The following is a 25,105-nucleotide window of genomic DNA, read 5'->3' on the forward strand; positions in this document are numbered from 1 at the left end:
CTCGCAACCTCAAACAGACCATTGTTTGCAGCAAATCACCCAGCCTTCAGAACAGCGATCATGACACCACACTGCCCTACCATGGCAATCTCTGCAAAACGTGCCAGATCATCGACATGGGGACCACCATTACACGTGAGAACACCCACCAGGTACGTGGTACATACTCGTGCGAATCTGCCAATGTTGTCTACCTCATACGCTGCAGGAAAGGATGTCCTGAGGCATGGTACATTGGCGAGACCATGCAGACGCTGCGACAACGGACGAACGGACATCGCGCGACAATCGCCAGGCAGGAATGTTCCCTTCCAGCCAGGGAACACTTCAGCAGTCAAGGGCATTCAGCCTCTGATCTTCAGGTAAGCGCTCTCCAGGCGGTCTTCAGGTTGTGCGACAATGCAGAATCGCTGAGCAGAAACTTATAGCCAAGTTCTGCACACAGGAGTACGGCCTCAACCGGGACGTTGGATTCATGTCGCATTACATTCACCCCCCACCATCTGGCCTGGGCTTGCGAAATCCTACCAACTGTCCTGGCTTGAGACAATTCACACCTCTTTAACCTGTGATTATCCCTCTCTCCAGTTGCTCCGTCTGGACCTATAAAGACTTAATTACCTGCAAAGACTCTCATTCAAAGTATCACCTTGCATCATTGACTTTGTCTATATATATATATGTTTCTGGAACCCACCTCTTCATTCACCTGAGGAAGGAGCTGTGCTCCGAAAGCTAGTGATTCGAAACAAACCTGTTGGACTTTAACCTGGTGTTGTAAGACTTCTTACTGTGCTCACACCAGTCAAACGCTGGCATCTCCACATCATGGAAATATTTTGTCATTCGTTAAATAAAACTTGAGTCAAAATCCTGGAATTCCCTCCCTAACACTGTGGGTGTACCTACACCAGACGAACTGCAGCGTTTCAAGAAGGTGGCTCACCACCAGTTTCTCAAGGGCAATTATGGAAGGGCAATAAATGCTGGCTTAGCCAACAATGGCCACATCATGTGAATGAATAAAAAAGTAACAGGAAATAGCAGAGATGTAGTAAATTGGACATGCATGTAATTGAATGCAGGCATCGTATTTAAATTTCTCAGTATGATTTTTAAGGCCCACGCATTAACGGGGAGAATGTACAAACTCCACACAGGCAGTGACCTGGGCCGGGATTGAACCCGGATCCTTGGCAGCTTGAGGCAGCAGTGCTAACCACTGCGTCACCGTGCCACCCAGACATTACCATAACAAACCAAAATCTAATAGTTTGTGTTCTCCAATGTATAATATTCTAATCTAAAGTGTTTGTCTTTAAAGGTTTTCCCTGGAGAAAACTTTGATCCTATTCCTCATCAGTTACTAAGAAAATATGTTGGATATGCACGCCATTACGTTTGCCCAAAGTTAGCTGCTGAAGCGGCTCAAGTACTTCAGGAGTTTTACTTGGAGCTGAGGAGACAAAACCAAGGTCCAGATAGCACTCCAATTACTACGAGACAGCTTGAGTCGCTTATACGGCTTACAGAGGTAAATATGGATGTATTTGTTGAAACAATTTAAACCTGACATATGTGACTGATTAAAACGTCTATCAGAATTTCTTCATGTTACTTACTTTCCATTTTGTTCAAAACGCAATACATGCTTGTTGACATTGTTCGAAGTAGACATTTATGACTCCATAGAGTAAATTGAGTTATGCCACACTTTTGACTGAAATGTTTATTTGAGGGGAGCACAACTTGAAGAATCAGTCCTATGGTTTTGTGACTTTATTTTTTTGGGTGTAGTTGCCAGCAGGGAGAGTGAGTTGCCGAATGTATCTCACTAAATCCAACAATCTTACTGCATCCTCTCACCACACTTTGGGTCAGATGTATCTATCATCCTTCATATGGGAACAAGGTGACTCTTTGGGAGAGAATAAATGACCTCAATGGCTCAGTTTGTGGTAACCTCACAAATTTCATTTCCTGGCCAAAGGGTGACAAGGGACCTGTTCCTTCGAACTCCATCAATCTTGCCCTTAATCTGGGCACTAAATGCACAGAAGGACAGCTGAAACAGACTTAGTCCTTTTCTTTGGTGTAACACTTGACAATAGTTTTCACCTGTAGCAGATCTGAATTCGGAAACTTGCTGTCCTCTGGGTAAACCTGATCCAAACCTTTTGAGGCACTGTGTTGGACCTTGAACTGACCTTCAAATCTCACATTTCAACTATTACAATGAGCATTCACTTCTACCTCCAAAGCACTATCTGCCTCCATTCCTATCTCAACTCCATTCCTGCTGAAATAGTCACTGACGCCACAGTTTCCTTGAGAATTCGCCAAAGCTCTTCTTTCTGTCCTCTACTACTTCCAACTCATAAGCTCCAATTCTCTCATTCTTGTTCTTGATTTGAAAAATTGCGATACTTATTTTAAAATTCAGAGACTTTGCTTCATGCAACTTATGTAATCTCTAGATCTGTACCCTAAGCTGTATCTTTCATTCTTGATTCTGGTCTATTGAATGAGTGTTCCTCCATCCCTTCCACCCCCATTCCCACTTCTTCCACTGCATCCTCAATGAAGTCTTCATCAGTCATTGCCCAATTCCCTGAAATTTTCTAATAAAACCTAATTTCTAGCCATCTTAAGAGCTTTAGTAAATTTATCTCTCCTTTTGATCAATTTTTCTAAACCACCTGGTATTCTGAATCCTCTCCTATTGTGAACCACATTGTGATATTTCATTGGAGAGTAATAGCATTATGATAAGTGGGTTTTAATTAGAAGCAAAGTGCATGCATCTTTGAAATACTTGGGAGTGGACTGATTTCCCTGCATCAGTATCTTTAGTTCAAATGCTGCTTTATTATGTTCCAATCCATGGTAACAGTTGTTCTGTTGAATTCAGTGTTTATTGATTTTTTTTAAAAAAATTATATTCAAGGCATTTTCATATAAACAAACTAAAGCAGAAGAACAGCCAAGTAACATTTTTTTAAAAAATATATATATTTTATTGAAATTCTTTTTCCCTGAGCAACATTTTTCCCGCTTACAAAACAAGCGAAACAATAACAAAACAGAAATGTTTTAACTTTTTAACAATAATAATAATAATATACAAGCAACAAAACCTCGTACTCTATTGACCTATACTCAACTAAGCCTCCTCCCCCTCCCCCCTGGGTTGCTGCTGCTGGTCATCTGTCTTCCCTCTAACAGCCAAGTAACATTATAAACAACCGACACCTGATCCCCAATACCGTCCCCCACTCGCATCCTGCCTTCACTATTTTAACCCCCTTACCCACCCATTTCCCCCCCCCCCCCCATTTGATGACCCCTCAAACCTCTTTAAAGAAGTCAATAAACAGCTTCCACCGACCTCAGGAATTCCACAAGGTCGCTCACCTACAACCCCGCATTCCGCGTCTCCGTGTCCCTCCACCCGAGCAAGATCCGTCCCCGGGCTATCAGGGAGGCAAAGGCCAAAATTTTGGCCGCTCTCACCCCCCTGGACTCCCGGGTTTTCCAACACCCCGAATATCGTCACATCTGGACTCGGGACCACCTCCACCCCCAGCACCTCGGACATCACTTTTGCGAACCCCTGCCAGAACCCCTTCAGCTTTGGACATGCCCAAAACATGTGGACGTGATTCGCGGGCCTCTCTGCGCACCACCACACCTATCCTCCATTCCCTCAAAGAACCTAGTCATCCTTGCTACCGTCATATGTGCCCTATGGACTACATTAAACTAAATGAGGCTGGACCTTCCACACGACGAGGGTGCATTCACCCTCTGCGCACGTCCCGGCCGCCACCTCCCCTCCCAGCTCCTCCTCCCACTGACGTATTATGTTCCCCCACCATGACCCATCAACCCCTTATAGACGTCCTCTCCCCTATCTCCTCCCTCTACAGTACCTTATCCTGAAACCCCAGGGGTGGCTACCCAGGGAAGGACTGCACCTCTCTCCTTATGAAATTCCGGACCTGCAGGTACCTAAATCGTTTCCCCCTAGGCAGCTCGTACTCTTCCTCCAGGTCCTTCAACTTTGCAAACTTGCCCCCTATGAGTAGGTCACCAAATTGCTCGATCCCTGCCACCCACGAAACATCGCGCCTAAACCCCCGGCGCAAACCTATGGTTGTCGCAGATCGGTGCCCATCCCAAGGCACCCTGCAATCCCAAATTCTGCTTCCACTGACCCCATACCCTTAATGCCGACACCACACCACTGGGCTCACGGAGTACCTGGCTGGTGAGACCCGCAGAGACGCTAACAACAAAGCCCTCAAACCCGTTCCCCTACACAATGCCGTCTCCATCTGACCCTACGCCGACCCGTTTCCCACGACCCTGTACACTGGCCTCCATAACTGCCCCACCGCCTACCCCGTAGACACTAGCCCAAACTCCACCTGGAGCCTCTGCCTTTCCTTTAACAGCACTGCCTCCGGGGCATCCGAATACCTTCTATCCACCCTCAGAATCTCATCTGCCTTGCCATCTCCGCTTTCCCCTATTCACCCGAATTGTGATAAACTCTCCCCTAACCACCGCCTTGAACGCCTCCCACAGCGTGGCGGCCGTGACCTTCCCCCATGTCGAATTAGCTCCACGTACCCCCGATGGTAGCCCTCACTAGCTTGGCACCTCCTCATCCGCCAACAGCCCCACATCCAGGCTCCACTGCGGGTAGCCCCCCCCCCCCCCCCCCCCCCCCCCTCCCCCCCATCCATTTGCAAACCCACCCAATGTAGCGCGAGGTCGGAGATCACGATCGCCGAATGCTACGAGCCGACCACCCCGCCAACAACGCCCTGTCTAACAGCACAAAGTCAATCCAGGAATATACCCAGTGCACGTGGGAGAAGTACGAAAATTCCTTCGCCCTCGGTCTCCCGAACCTCCATGTGCTCCATCAACCCCTTCAGCTCCTTCGCCACTGCTGACACCTTCACCGATATCTGACTTGACCGGTCCAAGCTCCGTTAAGTCCACCCACCCCATAATCAACTGGTGCAAGTGCAGGTCAGGAATCTTTCCTAACACCCATCTCATGAAATCTACATCATCCCAATTTGGGCCATAAACGTTTACCAAAACTACCAGCTTCCCATTAACCATCACAACCCTCTCCTCCGCAAATCTGCCACAATGTTCCACACCTCGAAGGCCACTCACCCATGATGTTCCTCCATGAAAAACATGCTCTCCAGAAAACCCACATCAAAGACTTTTTAAAGAAAAAAACTTTTTAAAAAACACACACAAATGCCTCCAAAGTTCAATGTACTCGTTCTCCTCCCAGTCCATTATCCTTCATAAACCCCATTGCCTCTTCTGGCGTGTTGAAATAATACTCCTGCTTCTGGAAAGTCACCCAGAGGCGGGCAGGGTACAGTACTCTGAACTTCACCCCCTTTTAAAGAGGGCAGCCTTGATATGGTTAAGCTCGGCCCTCCTCTTCGCCAGTTCTGCTCCCAGGTCCTGGTGCACCCGCAGCTCGTTCCCTTCCCAGGTGCTTTTCCTCATCTGCTTCGCCCAATGGAGAATCATCTTCTTGTCCAGAAAGTGGTGCAACTGCACCACCATCGCCTTTGGCCGCACACCCGCCTGCTGCCTCCTCATCAGTGCCCTGTTGATCTTCAGGGGCCGGTCAAAGGCCCCCTTTCCCATCAACTTCTCCAACATTTTGGCCACATACCTGCCGGCCTCCGCACCTTAGATGTCTTTGGGCATTCCCACGATCCTCAGATTTTGTCTTCTGGAGCGATTCCTCCACCTTTTCCTTCATTTTCTTTTGGGTCTCCCACATCACCCCCACCTTAGCCACCAATGAGGCCAACTGCTCCGCGTCCACCCCCATTGCCTCCTCCATTTTCTGGATCGCCCTGCCCTGGGATTCCAGCCTCTGCTCTACTCTCACGATCTCCAACTTAATTGGTTCCACCACTTTGGCCAGCTCTTCCAGAATCTTTTTCCTCTGCTGACAGAACTTTCTATGAAGGAACTCTATTCGCGGCTCCGTTGACCACTGGGTAGGCAGTGCAGCTCCCTTGCCCTCTGTCATCTTATCCTATGACGCACCACAAAGACTCTCCTGCTCCAGCAGCTCTTTGCTTCTTTCCCCACTGCTAGTTCATGGTTCCATCCACCAGCCACACCAGAGGAATAAAATCTACCCAGGCCCTCCTGCACCTCTTGCACTCAAATACCTCACCCTTCAGGTGGGGAAAAGACCGAAAAAATCCACCTCGAGTGGGAGCCACCAAATGTTTGCCCGCTCACTCCATGGCCACCACCGGAAGTCAATTCAGTGTGCATTGATGTTAGATCTTGTTGGACCATTTTAAAACACTATTGGGTCCTCCTCCCATCTGTGAAAACTGCTCACTATTCCAGGATCATTCTGGAATGCAAAGATAACCCCCAAATTGCCTTTGTTAGCTTAACTCGACTCTTGATATGCACTTCTGGTAATCCACCTTCCATAACTTCAGATCATCCAAAGCGCTGCTGCTGCTGTCTTATTTTGTACAAAGTGTGCTTCCCCTATAATTTGTGCTCGCTTATCTACATCAGCTCCTGGTCAAGTAACATCTTGATTTTTTAATTCTCATCCTTTTTCAAATCCTCCCCTCCCACTGTAATCTGTTCCTGTTCCACACCCTCCAGGATATCTGCACTCATCCAATTATGACATCTTGTGCATCCGCAATTTAATCCACCGTTGATGGCCTTCTCTTCAGTTCCTACACCACAATCTCAGGAGCATCCTCCCTGTACCTCTCTTGCTGCACTTTCCTCCTTTTAAGATACTCTTTAAAACCTACACTATGATCAAGCTTTCAGTCACCTGTGCTAATGGGCTGGATTCTCCACTTCGCGATGCCGGAAGTAAGAATCATAATCAGGCAGAGCATTGTGCAAAACGAAAGAAAAATCCGTTTTGCGGCCGGTGCCGATTTTGACACCATGCTCCGGTCCCTTGCTGGTAGCAATATCGAGGCTTGCCTCACCAATAACCATCACACTTCTGGATCACCAGTTGTTTTCTACTGGTGAGGTTGCCAGCACTGACTGCCTCTGCCACCACCTTCCAGATGCTGTTAAGGAGGGTAGGCTAGAGTCTCCGTCCCACCCTGGGGAACTGGGGAAGAAGGTGTCCCTCCTCTCCCCACTGGCATGGAGCTGTGGGTCCACCTCGGAGTCCCGAACCTGTTGGGGGAGGGGGGGCGGGGGGGGGGGCATGTCTTTTCTGAGCTATCTTTGTGGCTGCAGTGAGTGTGTGGGAAGTGGAATGCTTAAAAATAGCTCCAGTTGTCAGGCTTTCTGGCGTTAATTCTGGCCCCAGGGTTTACAACGCCTGCTGGGCCGTTGGCATGTCCTGACTTGCGTACCGAATAGCGCCCCCAACGGAAGTGCGAATCTCACACTATTCAGTCCTGGCGGGAATACTTAAGTCTCCCAAACAAAGAATTCCGGCAATATCTCCTTCTGTGGCTCAGTGTCTCATTTAATAATATTCCTGTGAAACGCCTTGGGATATTTCAATACTTTAAAGGTGCTATATAAATGGTTGCTGGGATAAAAACTCTGCTTTGTGATTTAAAAGGCAAGAGCAAAATTGGAACTCCGAGAAAACGCAACAAAAAGTGATGCAGAAGATGTGGTGGATATCATGAAACATAGGTAAAGTGTCTTTTCTTCAAAATTATTTTCATTCAGTCTTGCAGAGGAGAGGAGGCAAGCATAGAGGTTCAAAATTTACAAAGCTACAACATAAAACAAATAGTATTCAATAAACAAAGGCTAATTCAAATGTTGATCGTGAACATATCTAGGAGGAAGAAATTAATTTATATCCCAAAAGTCTCCAGGATGTACATGGATCTGACACATTTTAGTGATGTACACAGCATTTGGAGGGCAATAGTTACAAATAATCTTTACTAGTGATTCTTTTGTGGCAAATAAAGGCTCATAATGCCTGTTTCGGGGTCATTTCCCCACTTTCTTCTGAGAGCCTACTAAATAAGGAAATATACTTTGTTTATGAAGTAAAGCACCAGGTTTCTCAGTTTTACATCCCAAAAAGCTTTGCTGGAATCATTAGGATTTGACGGGAAATTGTACATTTAAAGGAATGGTGAAAACCAGCCCATTGAACCCCAATCCAAACGTTGGGTGGGAACTTAATGCCAAATTAGAAAATCCCATCTGGGTTAGGATTTATCTTAAATATTGGGATACATTGACAGATTGATGGAGTGGTGCGAAGAGTAGACCAGATCATGAGAACGTGGTCAGTTTGTGAATGGGAGAAGAGAACACTTCTGTTACACCGTAATCTGTGAGTCATCAGTATACTGAACGCATTTGGCAATTGGAGTTTACAGAATATGGAAATAGCTTTACTGTACTGCAGGCTCTTATGGTTGCTCATCATTTTCCAGCTACATATTTCTACCGGTAATGTAATAAAATAAAATTCATGAGTATCCATTTCTAGCTCATTTCGTTTTGCACATATTCGTGAATAGCTCGTTTCCACAATAGGATTTTGATGCTCACATGTTCCTATCTAATTCGTTCACTAATTCGTGAGGGCATTTAAAAGTTTATTGGATAAACATATGGATGATAATGGCATAGTGTAGGTTAGATGGCTTTTGTTTCGGTGCAACATCGTGGGCCGAAGGGCCTGTACTGCGCTGTATTGTTCTATGTTCTATGTTCTATGTATGTACTTCTGGTTTTCCCATGCTTGGTCTCAGAGGTAGGTAATAATGCTGCCTCTTGATATCTTCTGGATCCGTCTGTAGTCAAGGTAACTTTGGCACCAGTCTAAAGCTTTAAATACTTGCTGGTAAACTTTCATTCTTTAAAAAAAATGTTAGATTGCCCCAGGATTATGTAAGCACCAATGTATTTATTTCCCTTTTTTTTTTCTCAATTTACAATCAATTAGATCACTTTCATGAAATAAATATCTTATTTTAACAGCTTGTTAGATACTTTCTCTGATGAGCTTGGAAGGTTAGATTTTCAGCGCTCACAGCATGGCTCTGGTATGAGCAAACGGTCCCAGGCAAAAAGATTTGTGGCTGCACTGAATAGGATAGCAGAACAGACTTACAAAACTGTTTTTGAATTTCAACAACTCAAGCAATTAGCAAGAGAAATACAGCTACAGGTAAATACTTTGTTGTAATTTGAAAATATTTAATTGGTTGTGAAGTTGAATATTCTGAGATTTTGAATACTTTTTACATAAAGATTTATTTGTTCTACTTTTTGTTTTTCTTCCAACATTTTGTTTTACATACTCCTTGGCTTCCAACCTCTCTTCTTTTCCCGCCCCATTCTATAGAACCCTCCACACACAGTCTTCCAATTCAGGTTCCTGTTGTTCCTTCTCCCAACGCTTTTTTGCAAAGCTTTAATTTTGATCCTACTCTGAAATCTCCTCGTTAAATTTCCCCTCTACATCCTATTTAAAAACAAACTCTATGTTCTATTTAGTGTAGATGGGCTTTAGAGTGGTTTCACAGGTCGGCGCAACATCGAGGGCCGTAGGGCCTGTACTGCGCTGTAATGTTCTATGTTCTAAGCCCATCTGGGGCTGGGTTAGCACACTGGGCTTAATCGCAGGCTTTTAAAGCAGACCAAGGCAGGCCAGCAGCACGGTTCGATTCCCATACCAGCCTCACCGAACAGGCGGCGGAATGTGGCGACTAGGAGCTTTTCACAGTAACTTCATTTGAAGCCTACTTGTGACAAGCGATTCTTTTCTACGTAACCTCTCAACAACCCTCTCTTGACTCCACAATAGTTCCTTGTATATTTTTTAGTGAAATGTCTTGGGACATAAAGCTGCTGTGTAAATGCAAGCTGTTGCGATGCTTAAAACTACAGATAAGGATTAAATCCCAACTTTATTTTGTCTTTAAATATGCAGGTGTCTGACTTTGAGGGATTTGTCCACTCTTTGAATGACCAGGGCTACTTGTTAAAAAAGGGACCAAGACTTTATCAGCTGCAGACCATGTAACTGCAGATTAACGAGACTTCTACAGCAACTGCCTTTGTCGACTTGTTTTCCTTTGAGGGCGTTAGTTCAAAGACAAGGGGCTGAATTCTCCGCTGGCGGGATGCTCTGTTTTGCCGGCAGCCCGGGGTTTCCCGATGGCATGGGGCTGCCCCACTATGGGAAACCCCATTGACCAGATGGCGTAATGGAGCAGCGGCGGGATGGAGAATCCAGCCCAAGGAGAGTTAAAGATTAAAGTACCTTTGGTTTATTATGATTATTATTGCATAAATATTTCAAGTTGCAAATCAGCAAATAGTATGGGAGACGATTTAAATATTTAATGACTTGTACTAGATTTGAACAAAATATTAATTTTAGTTTAAAAAAATAACCAGCCCAGTCTGGCAAGATACATATAAAGTTGCTTAATTAATTTCATTGTGTTTCAGAAAGTGTTGATTGAAATAGATTTGTTCATCCTCATTATTTTCCTTCTCCACAAAAGACCATTTACCGTTCAATAAGGAGATTTAATTAGAGTAGGATCTTGATATTCGCTGTGTCATAGAAAGCTGAGCTTGAACCTAAATCCAGTGCACTCTACATAACTGGAGTTAGCTGTATTTTTGAGGAAAGGAGGTAAAATAGTTTGAAAGGCACAGAAGAATTGCACAGTATTGCATCTACCTGGTGTGATATATGCCACTTGGGTGAATGGAGAATAAAAAGCAGTAAAATAATCTCCCGGGTGTTGCACAGGGGGTTAAGACCAGGTAGAGTGGGGTTAATCTGACCTGAGTGTGCAGACACAATTTAATTTCCTTTTAAAAAGTGTATAATGGAAACTCACTAACTAAACTTGCCACACTGTAGTTGTATCCTGCCACTGAAGACATAAGTATGTATGTGTCAGTTTTACATAAGTTTCCATCATAAATGCAAACTTAAGAATTTATATTGGAAGGCTTGAGTCTTGGCAGGTTGAAAGAGTTTTAATAACCATTAGATGTGCGTCAGAAGAAACTGTTTGAACTTCATTGATGTGCCTTTGCTCTCAGGTATTATTTAAGCAATAATATCTTGACTGCCGGGATGCTTAGTACCTCAGCTGGGTTTTATCTGTGTATTTCTACGCTGGTGGTAGAAGTGTTTCAGTGGATTTAAGGCATTAGTTTGGAGAAGGATCTACTTGGACCTTTTCCATAAATGTGTAGTGAGAAGACAGTTTTTGTAAAAATAATCTTTTCCAATTTAGAAACATTGCTGGAAGTATATAATGAATCAATACATTTTTGTTTCTACTTTTGTAGGTATTTATGTCATTAAGTAATTGTTCCCTGAACTCTATAGAAATTTTACTTCAAATGTTAACATTTGTACAAAAACAGCTTGCGGTTCAGAAGTACTATGTTCTGTAATTCCGTTATAATCTACAAAGTATGGAAAGACATTTCTGTCCATCTAATAAGAAAATGTATTTTGAAAAATGAACTTACCAAAAGCTATTAAAATGGTATATATTTTAAACACTGACCAAATATACATTTTTGTTTGGACTGATACCTTTATTGAGACCTGTGTGTATAATTCATTTTTTTTGTCAGTCTATGTATTTCACGAGAGATTATCATCCAAATTTTGAACCAAGTACAGAAATCGAAGCATTGAAAAGTTTGGTGTTAGTTCACTGGAGAACATACCAGATACTGGGAAAAAAATGACTTGTCAAGCCAGTGCATGCAAGTTCACCAAAAGACCAGCATTTATTTAGCACTTTTCATGACCAACTGACATCTGTTGTCATAAATGTAGCAGCTAGTTTGCTGTTTATGGGAGTTTGTTGAGCACAATATGAGGTGGGCGATGACGCTTTTCTCCACGCGCCCCAGTTGCCGCTTGGAGTCTCTACAGCGGCGACTTTAAGATATATATTTTTTTAAAAGTCGGCTAAAAGTGTGAGGCCTGCGCCTTTAAGCAAGTGTCACTCGGGCCTCTCCCGGCCGGGACCTCGCCGCAAAGTGATGGCTTCTCGGGGCTGCTGCCGACTGAGGCGGACGCGGGGCAGCAGCGGCGGCCGGGGCTGCTCGCACTGAGCGTCAGGCGCTTGCATCCCGGGCCATGTTCCTGTGGAAAAGCCGCTGGGCGATCGCGCGGGCGCTGAGCCGGCCGGTTATATTGGAGGCGGGGCCCCGGGCTGGGCAGCCGCCCTGCTGGGCCCATACGCGGCTGCTGAGCTCGGCTGGACCCGGGGCGGGGAGAGGGCGCCTGGTGCCCGGCTCCGGACTTGCCTGGTGGTCCTCCCCCCACGCCAGAGGCAGGCGGCGGGAGGTCGCCCCAGGCCCCAGCTGCGGCGGCCGCGACTATGGGATCGGCAAAGCGTTCACTAAGAAGGAAGCTGCCCGGCCCTACCCGCCGCGCAGGGTCGGAGAGGAGAGGGCGACGGCGGCAGGGCCTCCAGAGCTGGTAAGGAGATAATCCTCACTCCCAGTCCCTCACTTCCTGCGCCTCTCATTCCCTCCGCCTCTCCCTCATTCACTCCCTCCCTCTCCCTCATTCACTCCCTCCCTCTCCACGACATTGTTTGACTTTGCATCTCAGCTCTTCCAACAATTCATTCAAATTCACTCACTGACACTTTCCCTCTTGCTTCCAGCACTCAATGAACCCACACCCTCTCATACACACATTCACTCAGGCACATCTTCGACTCACTCAATCACACTCATATGTCTCAGTCACTCCGCAAATTGCTGCAATTTTAAACAAATTAACAACGGTGCACATCACTAGTCCATCATTCTGGAGCTAATACAACACTTCAGTTGCTTAACCCAATGCCGGTGTCTATGTATTTACATTGCGCACCTTGTGTTGCCCTATTATGTATTTTGTTTTCTTTTCATGTACTAAATGGTCTGTTTGACCTCGCAGAAAAATACTTTACACTGTACCTTGGTACACGCGACAATAAACAAATCCATCCATCAATGTTCCATGAATTTCAACCCAAATTTGTGTGCCACTCATACCTGATGCGCAAGTTCTATCTGACACATGTATTTCACATTCATGACAGAGGAGCAAAGCAGAACTCAAATTCTGTGCAGTGAGGAAAACATACCATGATCGTAGAATCATAGAATTTACAGTGCAGAAGGAGGCCATTTGGCCCATCGAGTCTGCATTGGCCCTTGGAAAGAGCACCCCACCCAAGCCCACACCTCCACCCTATCCCCGTAACCCAGCTAACCTTTTTGAACACTAAGGGCAATTTAACATGGCCAATCCACCTAACCTGCACATCTTTGGGAGGAAACCGGAGCAGGTTGTGTTGAGAATCAACCAAACTGGTGGTAGGGAGTTGAAGTTACATGTAAGACTATCTCCGAGAGATAGGTTCCCTTGGGCGGCACGGTAAAGACGTGTTTGTTAGGTGAATTGGACATTCTGAATTCTCTCTCTGTGTACCCGAACAAGCGCCAGAATATGGCGACGAGGGGATTTTCACAGTAGCTTCATTGCAGAGTTAATGTAAGCCTATTTGTGATACTAATAAAGATTATTATTACTTTTTATGGGGAGGATTTGAACTACCTCTGGATTGCCTTGCCAGTACCAGGACTATTTGATCATTATGAACTTGGTTGACATTTAAAGCCTAACATAATGTCTGATTGTTGCTTTTGAAGTCGAGGAAGATTGTTTGGGAGAGACATTTTGGAACATTGACTGAAACCAGACATCATGGCCACACCAGGGGACTTGAAGGCCATTGGAGCCCCCGGGTGGTAGGAGACGGCAGTGATCTGGCACTGTCCCTGGCACACAGGCATTGCCTATGTGGCACATGGGCATTGCCTACGTGGCTAATGGGGCATTGCCAATGTGACACCTAGGCAATCTCGATGTGACATCTGAGCAATGCCAATATGGCATGGGCAGAGCCTGGGTAACAATGGGCAGGGCCTGAGAGGGTCCATGCCCATGAAAGGGGGGGGTGAAGGAGTGCATAGATGGCGAAAGGGGGGTGAAGAGGTGCATAAAAGGAGGGCCTAAATGAGTTTATGACGGATGTGGTGGGTTTGAAGGGTGGGTATGAAGAAAGGGGGGTGAGGCTTTAACAATGGAGAACCCTCCCCTCACTTGGGGGGGGCGGGGGGGGGGGGGGGGGGGGGGGGCGATGCCGATGAGGGATAGATGGAGGTGGGTTGGATCACCCTTATGCCTGGGCGGTGCGGGGGTGGGGTGGAGCGAGTGTTATGCAGACATTTAGTGATGGGGCAGGTTGCCTCTCCGGGGATGAGGGTTGGGCGTGCTGCCCATGTTTGCAGGGGGTGGGACCCTCAACTTAACTTTGAGATCTGGGCACCCTTTAAAAAGGGCGTCCCACCACGAGCCCGGTGGTGGTGGCTGCCCTCAAAATTTGGAGGCAGTGGAGGCGGCACAGGGGGGGAAGTTGGGGCCTCGACGTGGACCCCATTACGGGGGAAACCACCGGTTCGCCCAGGAAGAACAGGGTGGAGGGTTTTCGGGGTGGCACAGGGCAGGGATACGAAAGTTGGGGGACCTGTTTGTGGACGGGAAGTTCGCAAGCCTGGGTGAGCTGGAGGAGAAGTACCCCCCCCCCCCCCCCCCCCCCCCCCCCCGGGAAACACCTTTTGGTACTTACAGGTAAGGGCGTTTGCCAGACGGCAGGTGGTGGAATTCCTGCGGCTACTGCCACACACAGTCCAGGACAGGGTGCTCTCGGGGAGATGGGTGGGAGTGGGGAAGATCTCGGAAACTTACCAGGTGATGCAGGAGGAGGAGAAGGCCTCGGTGGTGGAGGTAAAAGGTAAGTGGGAGGAGGAGTTGGGAGAGGAAATTGAGGAAGGGACGTGGGCAGATGCCCTGGGGAGGGTGAACTCTTCCTCATCGTGCGCGAGGCTCAGCTTCATACAGTTTAAGGTGCTGCACAGGGCACACATGACCAGGACAAGGATGAGCCGGTTTTTTGGGGGTGAGGACAGGTGTGTTAGGTGCTCAGGGAGCCCAGCAAATCACACCCATATGTTCTGGGCATGCCCAGCGCTGGAGGAATTTTGGAAGGGCATAGCGAGGATGGTGTCGAGGGTGGTAGGATCCAGGGTCAAACCAGGCTGGGGGCTCGCAATATTTGGGGTGGCAGAAGAGCCGGGAGTGCAGGAGGCGAAAGAGGCCGGTATTCTGGCTTTTGCATCCCTGGTAGCCCGGCGAAGGATTCTTCTTCAGTGGAAAGATGCGAGGCCCCCAAGCGTGGAATCCTGGATCAGGGATATGGCAGGGTTCATTAAATTGGAGAGGGTGAAATTCGCCTTGAAAGGGTCGGTACAAGGGTTCTTTAGGCGGTGGCAACCGTTCTTAGACTTTCTGCCAGAACGATAGACATTGGTCAATGGCAGCAGCAGCTCGGGGAGGGGGGGGTTTACTTTATTGTTTTGTGTTATTGACACTGAAGGGTCTGAGGGGGTGTATATACCTGTTGTGTTAAGTCGGGGTGTTAATGTTAATTTATTATTTATGGACGGGGGGGGAGGTATGGGGGGTTGCTTTTCTAGATTGTGTTTTGTACTTAACCCTGTTGGGTTCTTTTTTTTCTCATTTTGTTATTGATATTTTATGAAAACCTTTAATAAAAATTATATATTTTTTAAAAAGGCGTCCTGATCTCTGAGGAGCTGGTCTTGCCGGCACCTTCAGTTCCCCATTCCAGAAAAAATTGGGGATGATTCAGTGAGACACTTCCCAAGCTATAAAAAAAATGACTTAGTGTAATTGTGATCTGGACCGTGCCCATGCACCTGGCAGAAATCACGTCCATAGTGTTTTTAACGTGTGTGTGGGGGGGGGGAACCTTCGCAGGAACATATTTGCGGGGAAAACACTGGTACTGAGCCACAGAGAAGATGGCATATTAAGATGGTCAAAAAGGTTTTAAAGAGGGACTTAAAGAAGTCAGTAAGAGGTTTCAGGAGGAAATTTCAGAGTTTGAAGCCTAGACAAGCTAATGGTGCAGCCAGGGGTGAAAGGATCGGCTTTGCACAAAAGGTTAGAAACAGAATTCTTGGAGGATTTTGGGGCCGAGGAGGTTAGATAAAGGGAAGGGTAAGACTGGAGCACTTTGAACATATATAACTTATTTAGAAATCAGAAGTTTTAATAGAATATGAGGAAGTTGAAATTCATTACTGCCAGGAAATGTGTGCAGATGACACACACCACGCTCATGTTTTTCTACATTGAAGTTATATAACTGCAAAGATTTTGCAACTTCTCTCTCTCTCTCTCGAGCTGATAGTGATGCCCCTATCAAATACAAACTTCAAGTCTTGACTTTTGGGCCAAGCTGAGGCCTTCAATGAAGTCCTTGATGCAGATGTTCAGAAGGTATAAAAAACTATTTTGTAGGAAATTTTAATTGTGTTGTTGCAAAATGTGAAATGGTTGAAAGCTTGTTATAATCACAGATCTTTTGGCGAAGACTTAGTGGGAAATATATAATGGAAACCTTGCACTCTTTCCTCCCCCTAGACAAAATTAGCCTTTCTTAGTGGTGATCAAGAATATGTTTATATGAACAAATATGTTTCCTATATTTCTTTATAGTATGAAAATCCATGGACAATTCCAAACTTACTATGTATGGCAAGGATTGGCTTGTCACCATATTTGGGCTACCTGATTGTGGAAGAAGAATTCAATCTAGCTCTGGGTCTTTTTACTTTGGCAGGAATTACTGATCTGGTGAGTAACCAGCTCTGATTATTTGAAACCTTTTGTCAAAATTACAGTGTTTAAGAAAGACATGCCTTTCAAATTTGCTGATAAAATATACAATCAACTTTTAAGTGCAAACTTCTGCATGGTGTGTTGCACCACATCCATTGTGTACAAAACTTTGAAAGTTTTATGTTAAAAGACAGCTACCTGGATTTTGTGATTGTAATGATGATGAATTTGCCAGTATTTTCTATCATTACAAATGTAAGACTGATGGCAACTTCTGATATTCACACATGCCCAGTTATGGAAATCCAGACGTTGCTGTCAGAAATCATTTGGTTGTCCACAGAAGGTGCTTGAGAAATCACTTGAGTTGAACGTTAACTTTTAAACTGATAGTCTAGCTGTAAAACCCCTTGGGGAAAAAGTCGTGCCCTGTTGAATGACGTGCAACTGGATTGTTTAATGGCATATTAAGTTCAGAATTACTTCTGAACAACTCTGGCCGTGAAAAACTAATTTCACATCTGTCAAGTATCTCTATTATGATAAATTCCACAGAATGTTATATATTTTTAAAGTTTATGATACTTTAGCTTCAAGTTTAATCCATGTGTATATCCCTTTTTTTGCTATCTGTAAAACGATTGTAAAAAGAGGATAATCGTTGCTTTTTAATTTCCTGACTTGTCTGTGAGGCTACCTCAAAACGATTGGCTGCTTAGCCTGCTTGATGACATCATTGCTGGATGCTGGTGTACTCCTTCAGCTGTTGTGGATGGGATGTTGGGAAAGGGGACATTCACTCCACTGTGGTCACTCGATCTTTGTGGGCAGCTTTCTTCAAGGACAAGTGACGTCTCTTTGCCACTGAGTCAAATGTCTGGGCCAAAAGATTAGTAATGGTAATATCACCATGGGCAAAATAGTTAAAATATTATAAAATGTATTTTCAAAAATTGTTTTCAATGTAGTGTTAGATATTGTGAAGAAAATGCCCCACCCGCTTTTGCACTCTAACTTCTGAAAAGAGGAACTTGTGCATTCAGTAATTTTAATGTCATCACTGAGTTTATTTAGCACATTGATGCTAATATCCTGGAGGAACAAAAAGTCACATGATTTATTTTGTTCGCTAATAGGTTTCTAGCATATTTGAATTCAGATCGATATTATTTCTGCCATTAGGGCAGGATGGTCGTGCAGTGGTTAGCACAGCTGCCTCACGGCACCGAGGTCCCAGATTCGATCCTGGCTCTGGGTCACCATCCGTGTGGAGTTTGCACATTCTCCCTGTGTTTGCGTGGGTTTCACCCCCACAACCCAAAAATGTGCAGAGTATGTGGATTTGCCATGCTAAATTGCCCCTTAATTGGAAAAAAATGATTTGGGTACTCTAAATTTATTCTTTAAAAATTACATCTGCCGTTAGTGATGATCAATAAGCAGCCAGTATTATGCAGTTTGGAATGCCTTCCTTTTCTATTTTTTATAAAATATTTTTAGTGAAATATTTGTAAATTTTTATAACAAATACAGAAAAGGAACAATTGGCGTTAAACATTAACATAGTGCAAAAATAGATATTTCCCCGAACGGCTCCATCTTCACAAACTGCCGAAAATAACAAAAAACACACAAACACAACACTAACCCCCCCCCCCCCCCGGAAAGCTGCTACTGCCGACATTTTAAATTAAATTTCCCCAAGAATGTCGACGAACGACTGCCACCTCCAGGAGAACCCTAACATTGATCCTCTTAAGACAAACATTATTTTCTCAAGGCTGAGAAACCCAGCCATGTCACTAACCCAGGTCTCTACACTTGGGGGCTTCGAGTCCCTCCACAATAACAGGATCCGTCTCCGGGCTACCAGGGAGGCAAAGGCCAGAACGTCGGCCTCTTTCACTCCCTGAACTCCCGGGTCTTCCGACACTCCAAAGATCGCCACCTCTGGACTCGGCACCACCCATGTACCTAGCACCTTGGACATTGCCCTGGCAAACCCCCGCCAGAACTCCTCAAGTTTCAGGCATGCCCAAAACATATGGACATGGTTTGCTGGTTCGCACACCTCGCACATCTGCCTTCTATCCCGAAAAACTTGCTCATCCTCGCCGCCGTCATGTGTGCCCGGTGAACCACCTTAAACTGTATGAGACTGAGCCTGGCACATGATGAGGAGGAATTGACTCTACCTAGGGCTTCCACACACAGTTCCGGCTCTAACCCTCCTCCTAATTCCTCCTCCCACTTGTTTTTATGCTCCTCCACCGGGGTTTCCTCCGTGTCCAACAGCTCCTGATAGATATCCGACACTTTCCTCTCCCCCACCCAGGTACCGGACACTACTTTGTTTTGTATCCCCCGTGGCGGCAGCAGCGGGAAGGCCACCACCCGTTTCCTCAGGAAGGCCTGCATTGCAAATATCTAAAGCCATTCCCTGGCAGCAATTTAAACTTGCCCTCTAGCGCCTGCAGGCTGGGGAAGCTCCCATCTATAAACAGGTCACCCATCCTCCTAATCCCCGCCCTCTGCTAGCTCTGGAACACGTCGGACCATCCGACCGTCAGGAACCTATGGTTGTTACATACCGGGGTCCAGACTGACGCTCCCTCCACCCTCTTGTGTCTCCTCCACTGCCCCCAGATCTTCAGTGTCGCTACCACCACCGGACTTGTGGAGTAGCGGGCCGGCGAGAACGGCAGAGGTGCCGTTACCAGCGCACCCAAACTGGTGCCTTTGCATGACGCCGCCTCCAACCGCTCCCATGCCGACCCCTTCCCCAATACCCACTTCCTGATCATGGCAATGTTGGCCACCCAGTAGTAGTTGCAAAGGTTCGGCAGCGCCAGCCCACCCTCCCCCCGACTGCGTTCCAGCAGCACTCTCTTCACTCGCAGGGTCTTGTTCGCCTACACAAATCCCGAGATGATCTTATTGAAAAAGGCTTTAGGGATGAAGATGGGAAGGCACTGGAATACAAATATGAACCTGGGGAGGACCGTCATTTTCAGGTCTGTACCTTCCCCGCCAGTGACAGCGGGAGCATGTCCCATCTTTTAAAGTCCCCCTCCATTTGTTCCACCAGCCGGGTCAGATTGAGCTTATGCAACAAATCCCACTTCCGGGCCACCGGTATACCCAGTTAACGAAAGCTGTTCTCTACCCTCATCAGCGGCAGCTCCCTCAGTCTCTTCGCCAGTCCTTTAGCCTGGATCACAAACAGCTCGCTCTTCCCCACGTTCAATTTATACCCCGAGAAACTGCCAAATTCCCTTAAGATCCGCATGAACTTCCCCATCCCCTCCAATGGGTCCGTAATACACAGGAGGAGATCATCCGCATAGAGCGAGATCCAGCTTCCCACTCTCCATGATATACCTACCCCATTTATCAGCCACTATTCTCCCAGCCTCAAATGCCACTCGCTTGCTGATCAAAATTGCTATCCCCATGGTCTTCAAGTCCAGCCCTGAGTGGAACACCTGACCCACCCAACCCTTCCTTAATCTCATCTGGTCAGTGACCTTCAGATGTGTCTCCTGGAGCATTGCCACGTCTGCCTGTAGTCCGTTTAAATGCGCAAACACGCATACTCTCTTCACTGGCACATTCAGACCTCTCGTGTTCCAAGTAATCAGCCTGGGCGGGGGGGTTACCTCCACCCCCCCCCCCCCTCCCCATCCCTGCTGACTAGCCACTACCCTTTCTTGGCCAGCCCCGAGCCCGTGCCCCCCTGCTTTCCCGGGCACCTCCTTAAGCAGCAGCCGCCCCCGACCCTCCTTTTATTCCCCGAAGAAAATTTCTCCCTTGCCCGCAGAGCAGCCCCCTCCCCCAAACACCAAAAACCTAATCTCCCAAATCAAACAGCAACTCAACACTAAGTCACCCCCAAACCACGCTCCCGAGAGTCAGCTGATCCATGCTGACCCCGATAGCCCCCACCCCTGGTGCCGGGCAGACTATCGCCCTATTGTTTGGGCCCCTCTCACCACATAGAAAAGACCTATTTACAAGATCACATTCCACAGTAAGTAAACATCAGCTCTCCAAAAGCCATTAGCAAACACACTCACTTAAAACAGAACCCAGTCTCCCGAAAGGTAGTGCTAGCTTCAGGTTTCAGAACCCCCCCCCCCACCCCGTATCAGCCACCTTCTAAACAAAGCATCCCCCCAACCCGCTCTCTCGTCCATGGCTAACCACAATCTTATTTAAAACAGAACACATGTACAAACCCCCGCCTCCTCCCATCTTCAAAGCATTAAGTGTCTCTTAACTCGAGTCCAACTTCTCTTTAATAAATGTCCAAACATCATCTGGCGACTCGAAATAATAGTGTCGGTCTTCGTGCGTTACCCACAGTCTCGCTGGGTATAACACCCCAGACTTCACCCCTTTTCCTAAAGAGGGTCGCCTTTGCCCGGTTGAACCCCGCACGTCTCTTGGCCAGCTCCGCACCCAGGTCTTGATAGATGCGCACCTCATTATTCTCCCACTTGCTGCTCCTCGCCCATCGCAGGACGCGCTCCTTGTCTGAAAATCATTTTTGCATTGGGTTGGCTTTTTATAATGTGCTTTTTATTTTGTTTTCTGTGTAGACCATAATGAATGAGAGATTTATTACAAACTTTTGTTTGTTAAACTTGAGAAAATTTGAATTTCTCTCTCCATCAAATGCTGCAATGATTCTTATGGTTTTTGAAAAATATATATTTTATTGACATTTTTCAAACAGAGATTTTCCATTTTTACAACTTAATAAAGGAATATGCATTAAACGTTATTTAAATAATATATTAAACTAACAACAAATGGAGAAAAAAAAAGAAATAAACAAAAAGCAAATATCAACAACTGGCAAAAAACAAAAACACGGGATAATACCCCCACATCTTTCCACATGAGTAGAATCCTTCGCCGGGCTACTAGGGACACAAAGGCCAGAACGTCGGCCTCTTTCGTCTCCTGCACTCCCGGTTCTTCTGCAACCCCAAATATAGCTAACTCCCAGCTTGGTTTGACCTGGACCCCCACCACCTTTGAGACCACTCTTGCCACACCCTCCCAGAACTCATGCAGTGCCGGACATGACCAGAACATGTGGGTGTGGTTCGCAGAGCTTCCCGAGCACCTCCCACACCTATCCTCCACCCCAAAAAACCTGCTCAGTCTTGCTCCCGTCATATGTGCCCTGTGTAGAACTTTAAATTGAATCAAGCTAAGCCTGGCACATGAGGACGAGGAATTTACCCTGCTTAGGGCATCTGCCCACAGCCCCTCCTCAATCTCTTCCCCCAGCTCCTCTTCCCATTTTCCCTTCAGCTCCTTTACCATCGTCTCCCCCTCACCTCTCATCTCCCTGTATATTTCCGACACTTTACCTTCTCCAACCCATGCTCCCGAAATCACTCTATCCTGGATCCCTTGCGTCGGGAGCTGCGGAAATTCCCTCACCTGTTGCCTCGTAAATGCCCTCACTTGCATATATCGGAAAGCATTCCCTGGTGTCAACTTATATTTTTCTTCCAATGCTCCCAAACTCGCAAACGTCCCGTCCACAAACTGGTCCTTCAGCTTCCTAATTCCTGCTTGCTGCCAACATTGAAATCCCCCATCTATCCTCCCCGGGACGAACTTGTGGTTATTCCTTATCGGGGACCACACCGAGGCACCCGTCACTCCCCTGTGTCGTCTCCACTGCCCCCAGATCTTCAAGGTCGCCACCACCACTGGGTTTGTGGTGTACCTTTTCGGGGAGAACGGTAGCGGCGCCGTCGCCAGCGCTTTCAGGCTTGTTCGCTTACAGGACGCCATCTCCAGCCTTTTCCACGCTGCACCTTCCTCTTCCCTCATCCACTTACAAACCATCGACACATTAGCGGCCCAATAGTAGTCACTCAGACTCGGCAGTGCCAATCCCCCTCTGTCCCTACTGCGCTGCAGGAACCCCTCTTTACCCTCGGGGTCTTTCCCGCCCATACAAAGCTCGTAATGCTCCTATCTATTTTTTAAAAAAGGGCCTTAGTAATCAGGATGGGGAGGCACTGAAACACGAAAAGAAACCTCGGGAGGACCACCATCTTGACCGCCTGTACTCTGCCCGCCAATGACAGGGGCACCATATCGCACCTCCTAAAGTCCTCCTCCATCTGCTCTACCAGTCGCGTCAGGTTAAGTTTGTGTAGGGTTCCCCAGTTCCTGGCCACCTGAATCCCCAGGTAGCGAAAATTTCCTGTCACTCTCCTCAGCGGCAGAGCATCTATCCCCCTGCCCTGTTCCCCGGGGTGCATCACAAAAAGTTCGCTCTTTCCCATATTTAATTTATATCCCGAGAACTCTCCAAACTCCCTGAGTATCTGCATTACCTCTGGCATTCCCTCTACTGGGTCCGCCACATATAGCAGTAAATCGTCCGCATACAGTGACACTCGATGTTACTCTCCCCCTCTAAGCACCCCCCTCCACTTCTTAGAGTCCCTCAGCGCTATGGCCAATGGCTCAATTGCCAAGGTGTATCCCCAGGGTGTATCACGAAAAGTTCACTCTTCCCCATGTTAAGCCTATATCCCGAGAAATCTCCGAACTCCCTCAATATCTGCATGACCTCTGTCATCCCCCCCACCGGGTCCGACACATACCACAGTAGGTCATCCGCGTAGAGCGACACTCGGTGTTCTTCTCCCCCTCTAAGCACCCCCCTCCACTTCTTAGAGTCCCTCAGCGCTATGGCCAATGGCTCAATTGCCAACGCGAACAGTAACGGGGACAGGGGGCACCCCTGTCTTGTACCCCTATGGAATCAGAAGTAACCCGATCTTTGCCTATTTGTAACAACGCTTGCCACCGGGGCCCCGTACAGGAGTCTAACCCATCTAATGAACCCCTCCCCGAACCCAAATCTCTTCAGCACCTCCCACAAATTGTCCCACTCCATCGAATGCCTTCTCTGCATCCATCACCACCACTATCTCTGCCTCCCCCTCCGGTGGGGGCATCATCATCACCCCCAGCAACCTTTGTATATTGGCGTTCAATTGTCTCCCTTTAACAAACCCTGTCTGGTCGTCATGTACCACCCCTGGGACGCACTCCTCTATCCTTGTCGCCATCACTTTGGCCAGCAGCTTGGCATCTACGTTTAGGAGGGAGATGGGCCTGTATGACCCGCACTGCAGCGGGTCTTTGTCTCGTTTCAGAATTAACGATATCGTCGCCTCCGACATTGTCGGGGGTAATGTCCCCCTTTCCTTAGCCTCATTGAAGGTTCTCGCCAGAAGCGGGGCCAGCAGGTCCATATACTTCCTGTAAAATTCCACCGGGAACTCATCTGGTCCCAGGGCCTTCCCTGCTTGCATATTCCCAATTCCTTTGACTACCTCCTCCACCTCAATCTGCGCCCCACGACCTGCCACCTCCTGCTCCTCCCCCCTCGGGAACTCCAGCTGGTCCAAAAAGTGTATCATTCCCTCTTTCCCGTCCGGGGGTTGGGACTTATACAACCTCTCATAAAACGTCTTGAACACCTCGTTCACTTTCCCTGCTCTCTGCTCCATCTTTCCCGTTTCGTCCCTAACTCCTCCGATCTCTCTCGCCGCCCCCCTCTTTCGAAGTTGTTGGGCCAGCAGCCGACTCGCCTTTTCCCCATATTCATATTGTATTCCCTGTGCCTTCCTCCACTGCGTCTCCGCCTTTCCCGTGGTCAGCAGGTCAAACTCCGTCTGTAGTCTTCGTCTTTCCTTGTATAGCCCTTCATCTGGGGCCTCCGCATACTGCCTATCCACCCTCAGAATTTCCCCAACCAATCTCTCTCTTTCTTTACCCTCTTGTTTCCCCTTGTGGGCTCTAATGGAAATCAGCTCTCCTCTAACCACCGCCTTCAGCGCTTCCCATACTACCCCCACCTGGACCTCCCCACCATCATTAACCTCCAGGTATCTTTCGATGCATCCCCTCACCCTTCCGCATACCCCCTCGTCCGCCAGTAGTCCCATGTCTAATCTCCAAAGTGGGCGCTGCTCCTTTTCCTCTCCTAGATCCAGATCCACCCAATGTGGGGCGTGATCTGAAACGGCTATAGCCGAGTACTCTGTTCCTGCCACTTTCGGGATGAGCGCCCTTCCCAATACAAAAAAGTCTATCCGGGAATATACTTTATGGACGTGGGAGAAGAAGGAAAACTCTTTCCCCATCGGACTAGCAAATCTCCACGGATCGACCCCTCCCATCTGCTCCATAAATCCCTTAAGTACCTTGGCCGCTGCTGGCCTTCTCCCGGTCCTGGATCTGGACCGGTCCAGCACTGTG

General features: G+C 47.2%; 2 protein-coding genes across 2 annotated transcripts in view; both read left to right on the top strand.

Moving 5' to 3' along the window:
* Window positions 1-11,589, top strand: part of mcm8 (minichromosome maintenance 8 homologous recombination repair factor) — a 44,967-nt gene extending 33,378 nt beyond the window's left edge. The window contains exons 15-18 of the mRNA XM_072506013.1: window positions 1,325-1,534; window positions 7,631-7,707; window positions 9,022-9,211; window positions 9,977-11,589. Of these exons, the coding sequence (XP_072362114.1) occupies window positions 1,325-1,534; window positions 7,631-7,707; window positions 9,022-9,211; window positions 9,977-10,069 (570 nt within the window). The 3' untranslated portion in view covers window positions 10,070-11,589. The remainder of the gene's footprint in view (window positions 1-1,324; window positions 1,535-7,630; window positions 7,708-9,021; window positions 9,212-9,976) is intronic.
* Window positions 11,590-12,026: 437 nt separating this feature from the next.
* Window positions 12,027-25,105, top strand: part of crls1 (cardiolipin synthase 1) — a 66,231-nt gene continuing 53,152 nt past the window's right edge. The window contains exons 1-2 of the mRNA XM_072506020.1: window positions 12,027-12,514; window positions 16,676-16,813. Coding sequence (XP_072362121.1) covers window positions 12,170-12,514; window positions 16,676-16,813 — 483 coding nt within the window. The 5' untranslated portion in view covers window positions 12,027-12,169. The remainder of the gene's footprint in view (window positions 12,515-16,675; window positions 16,814-25,105) is intronic.

This window comes from Scyliorhinus torazame, chromosome 1, assembly GCF_047496885.1.
Source record: "Scyliorhinus torazame isolate Kashiwa2021f chromosome 1, sScyTor2.1, whole genome shotgun sequence".
Lineage (NCBI taxonomy): Eukaryota > Metazoa > Chordata > Chondrichthyes > Carcharhiniformes > Scyliorhinidae > Scyliorhinus > Scyliorhinus torazame.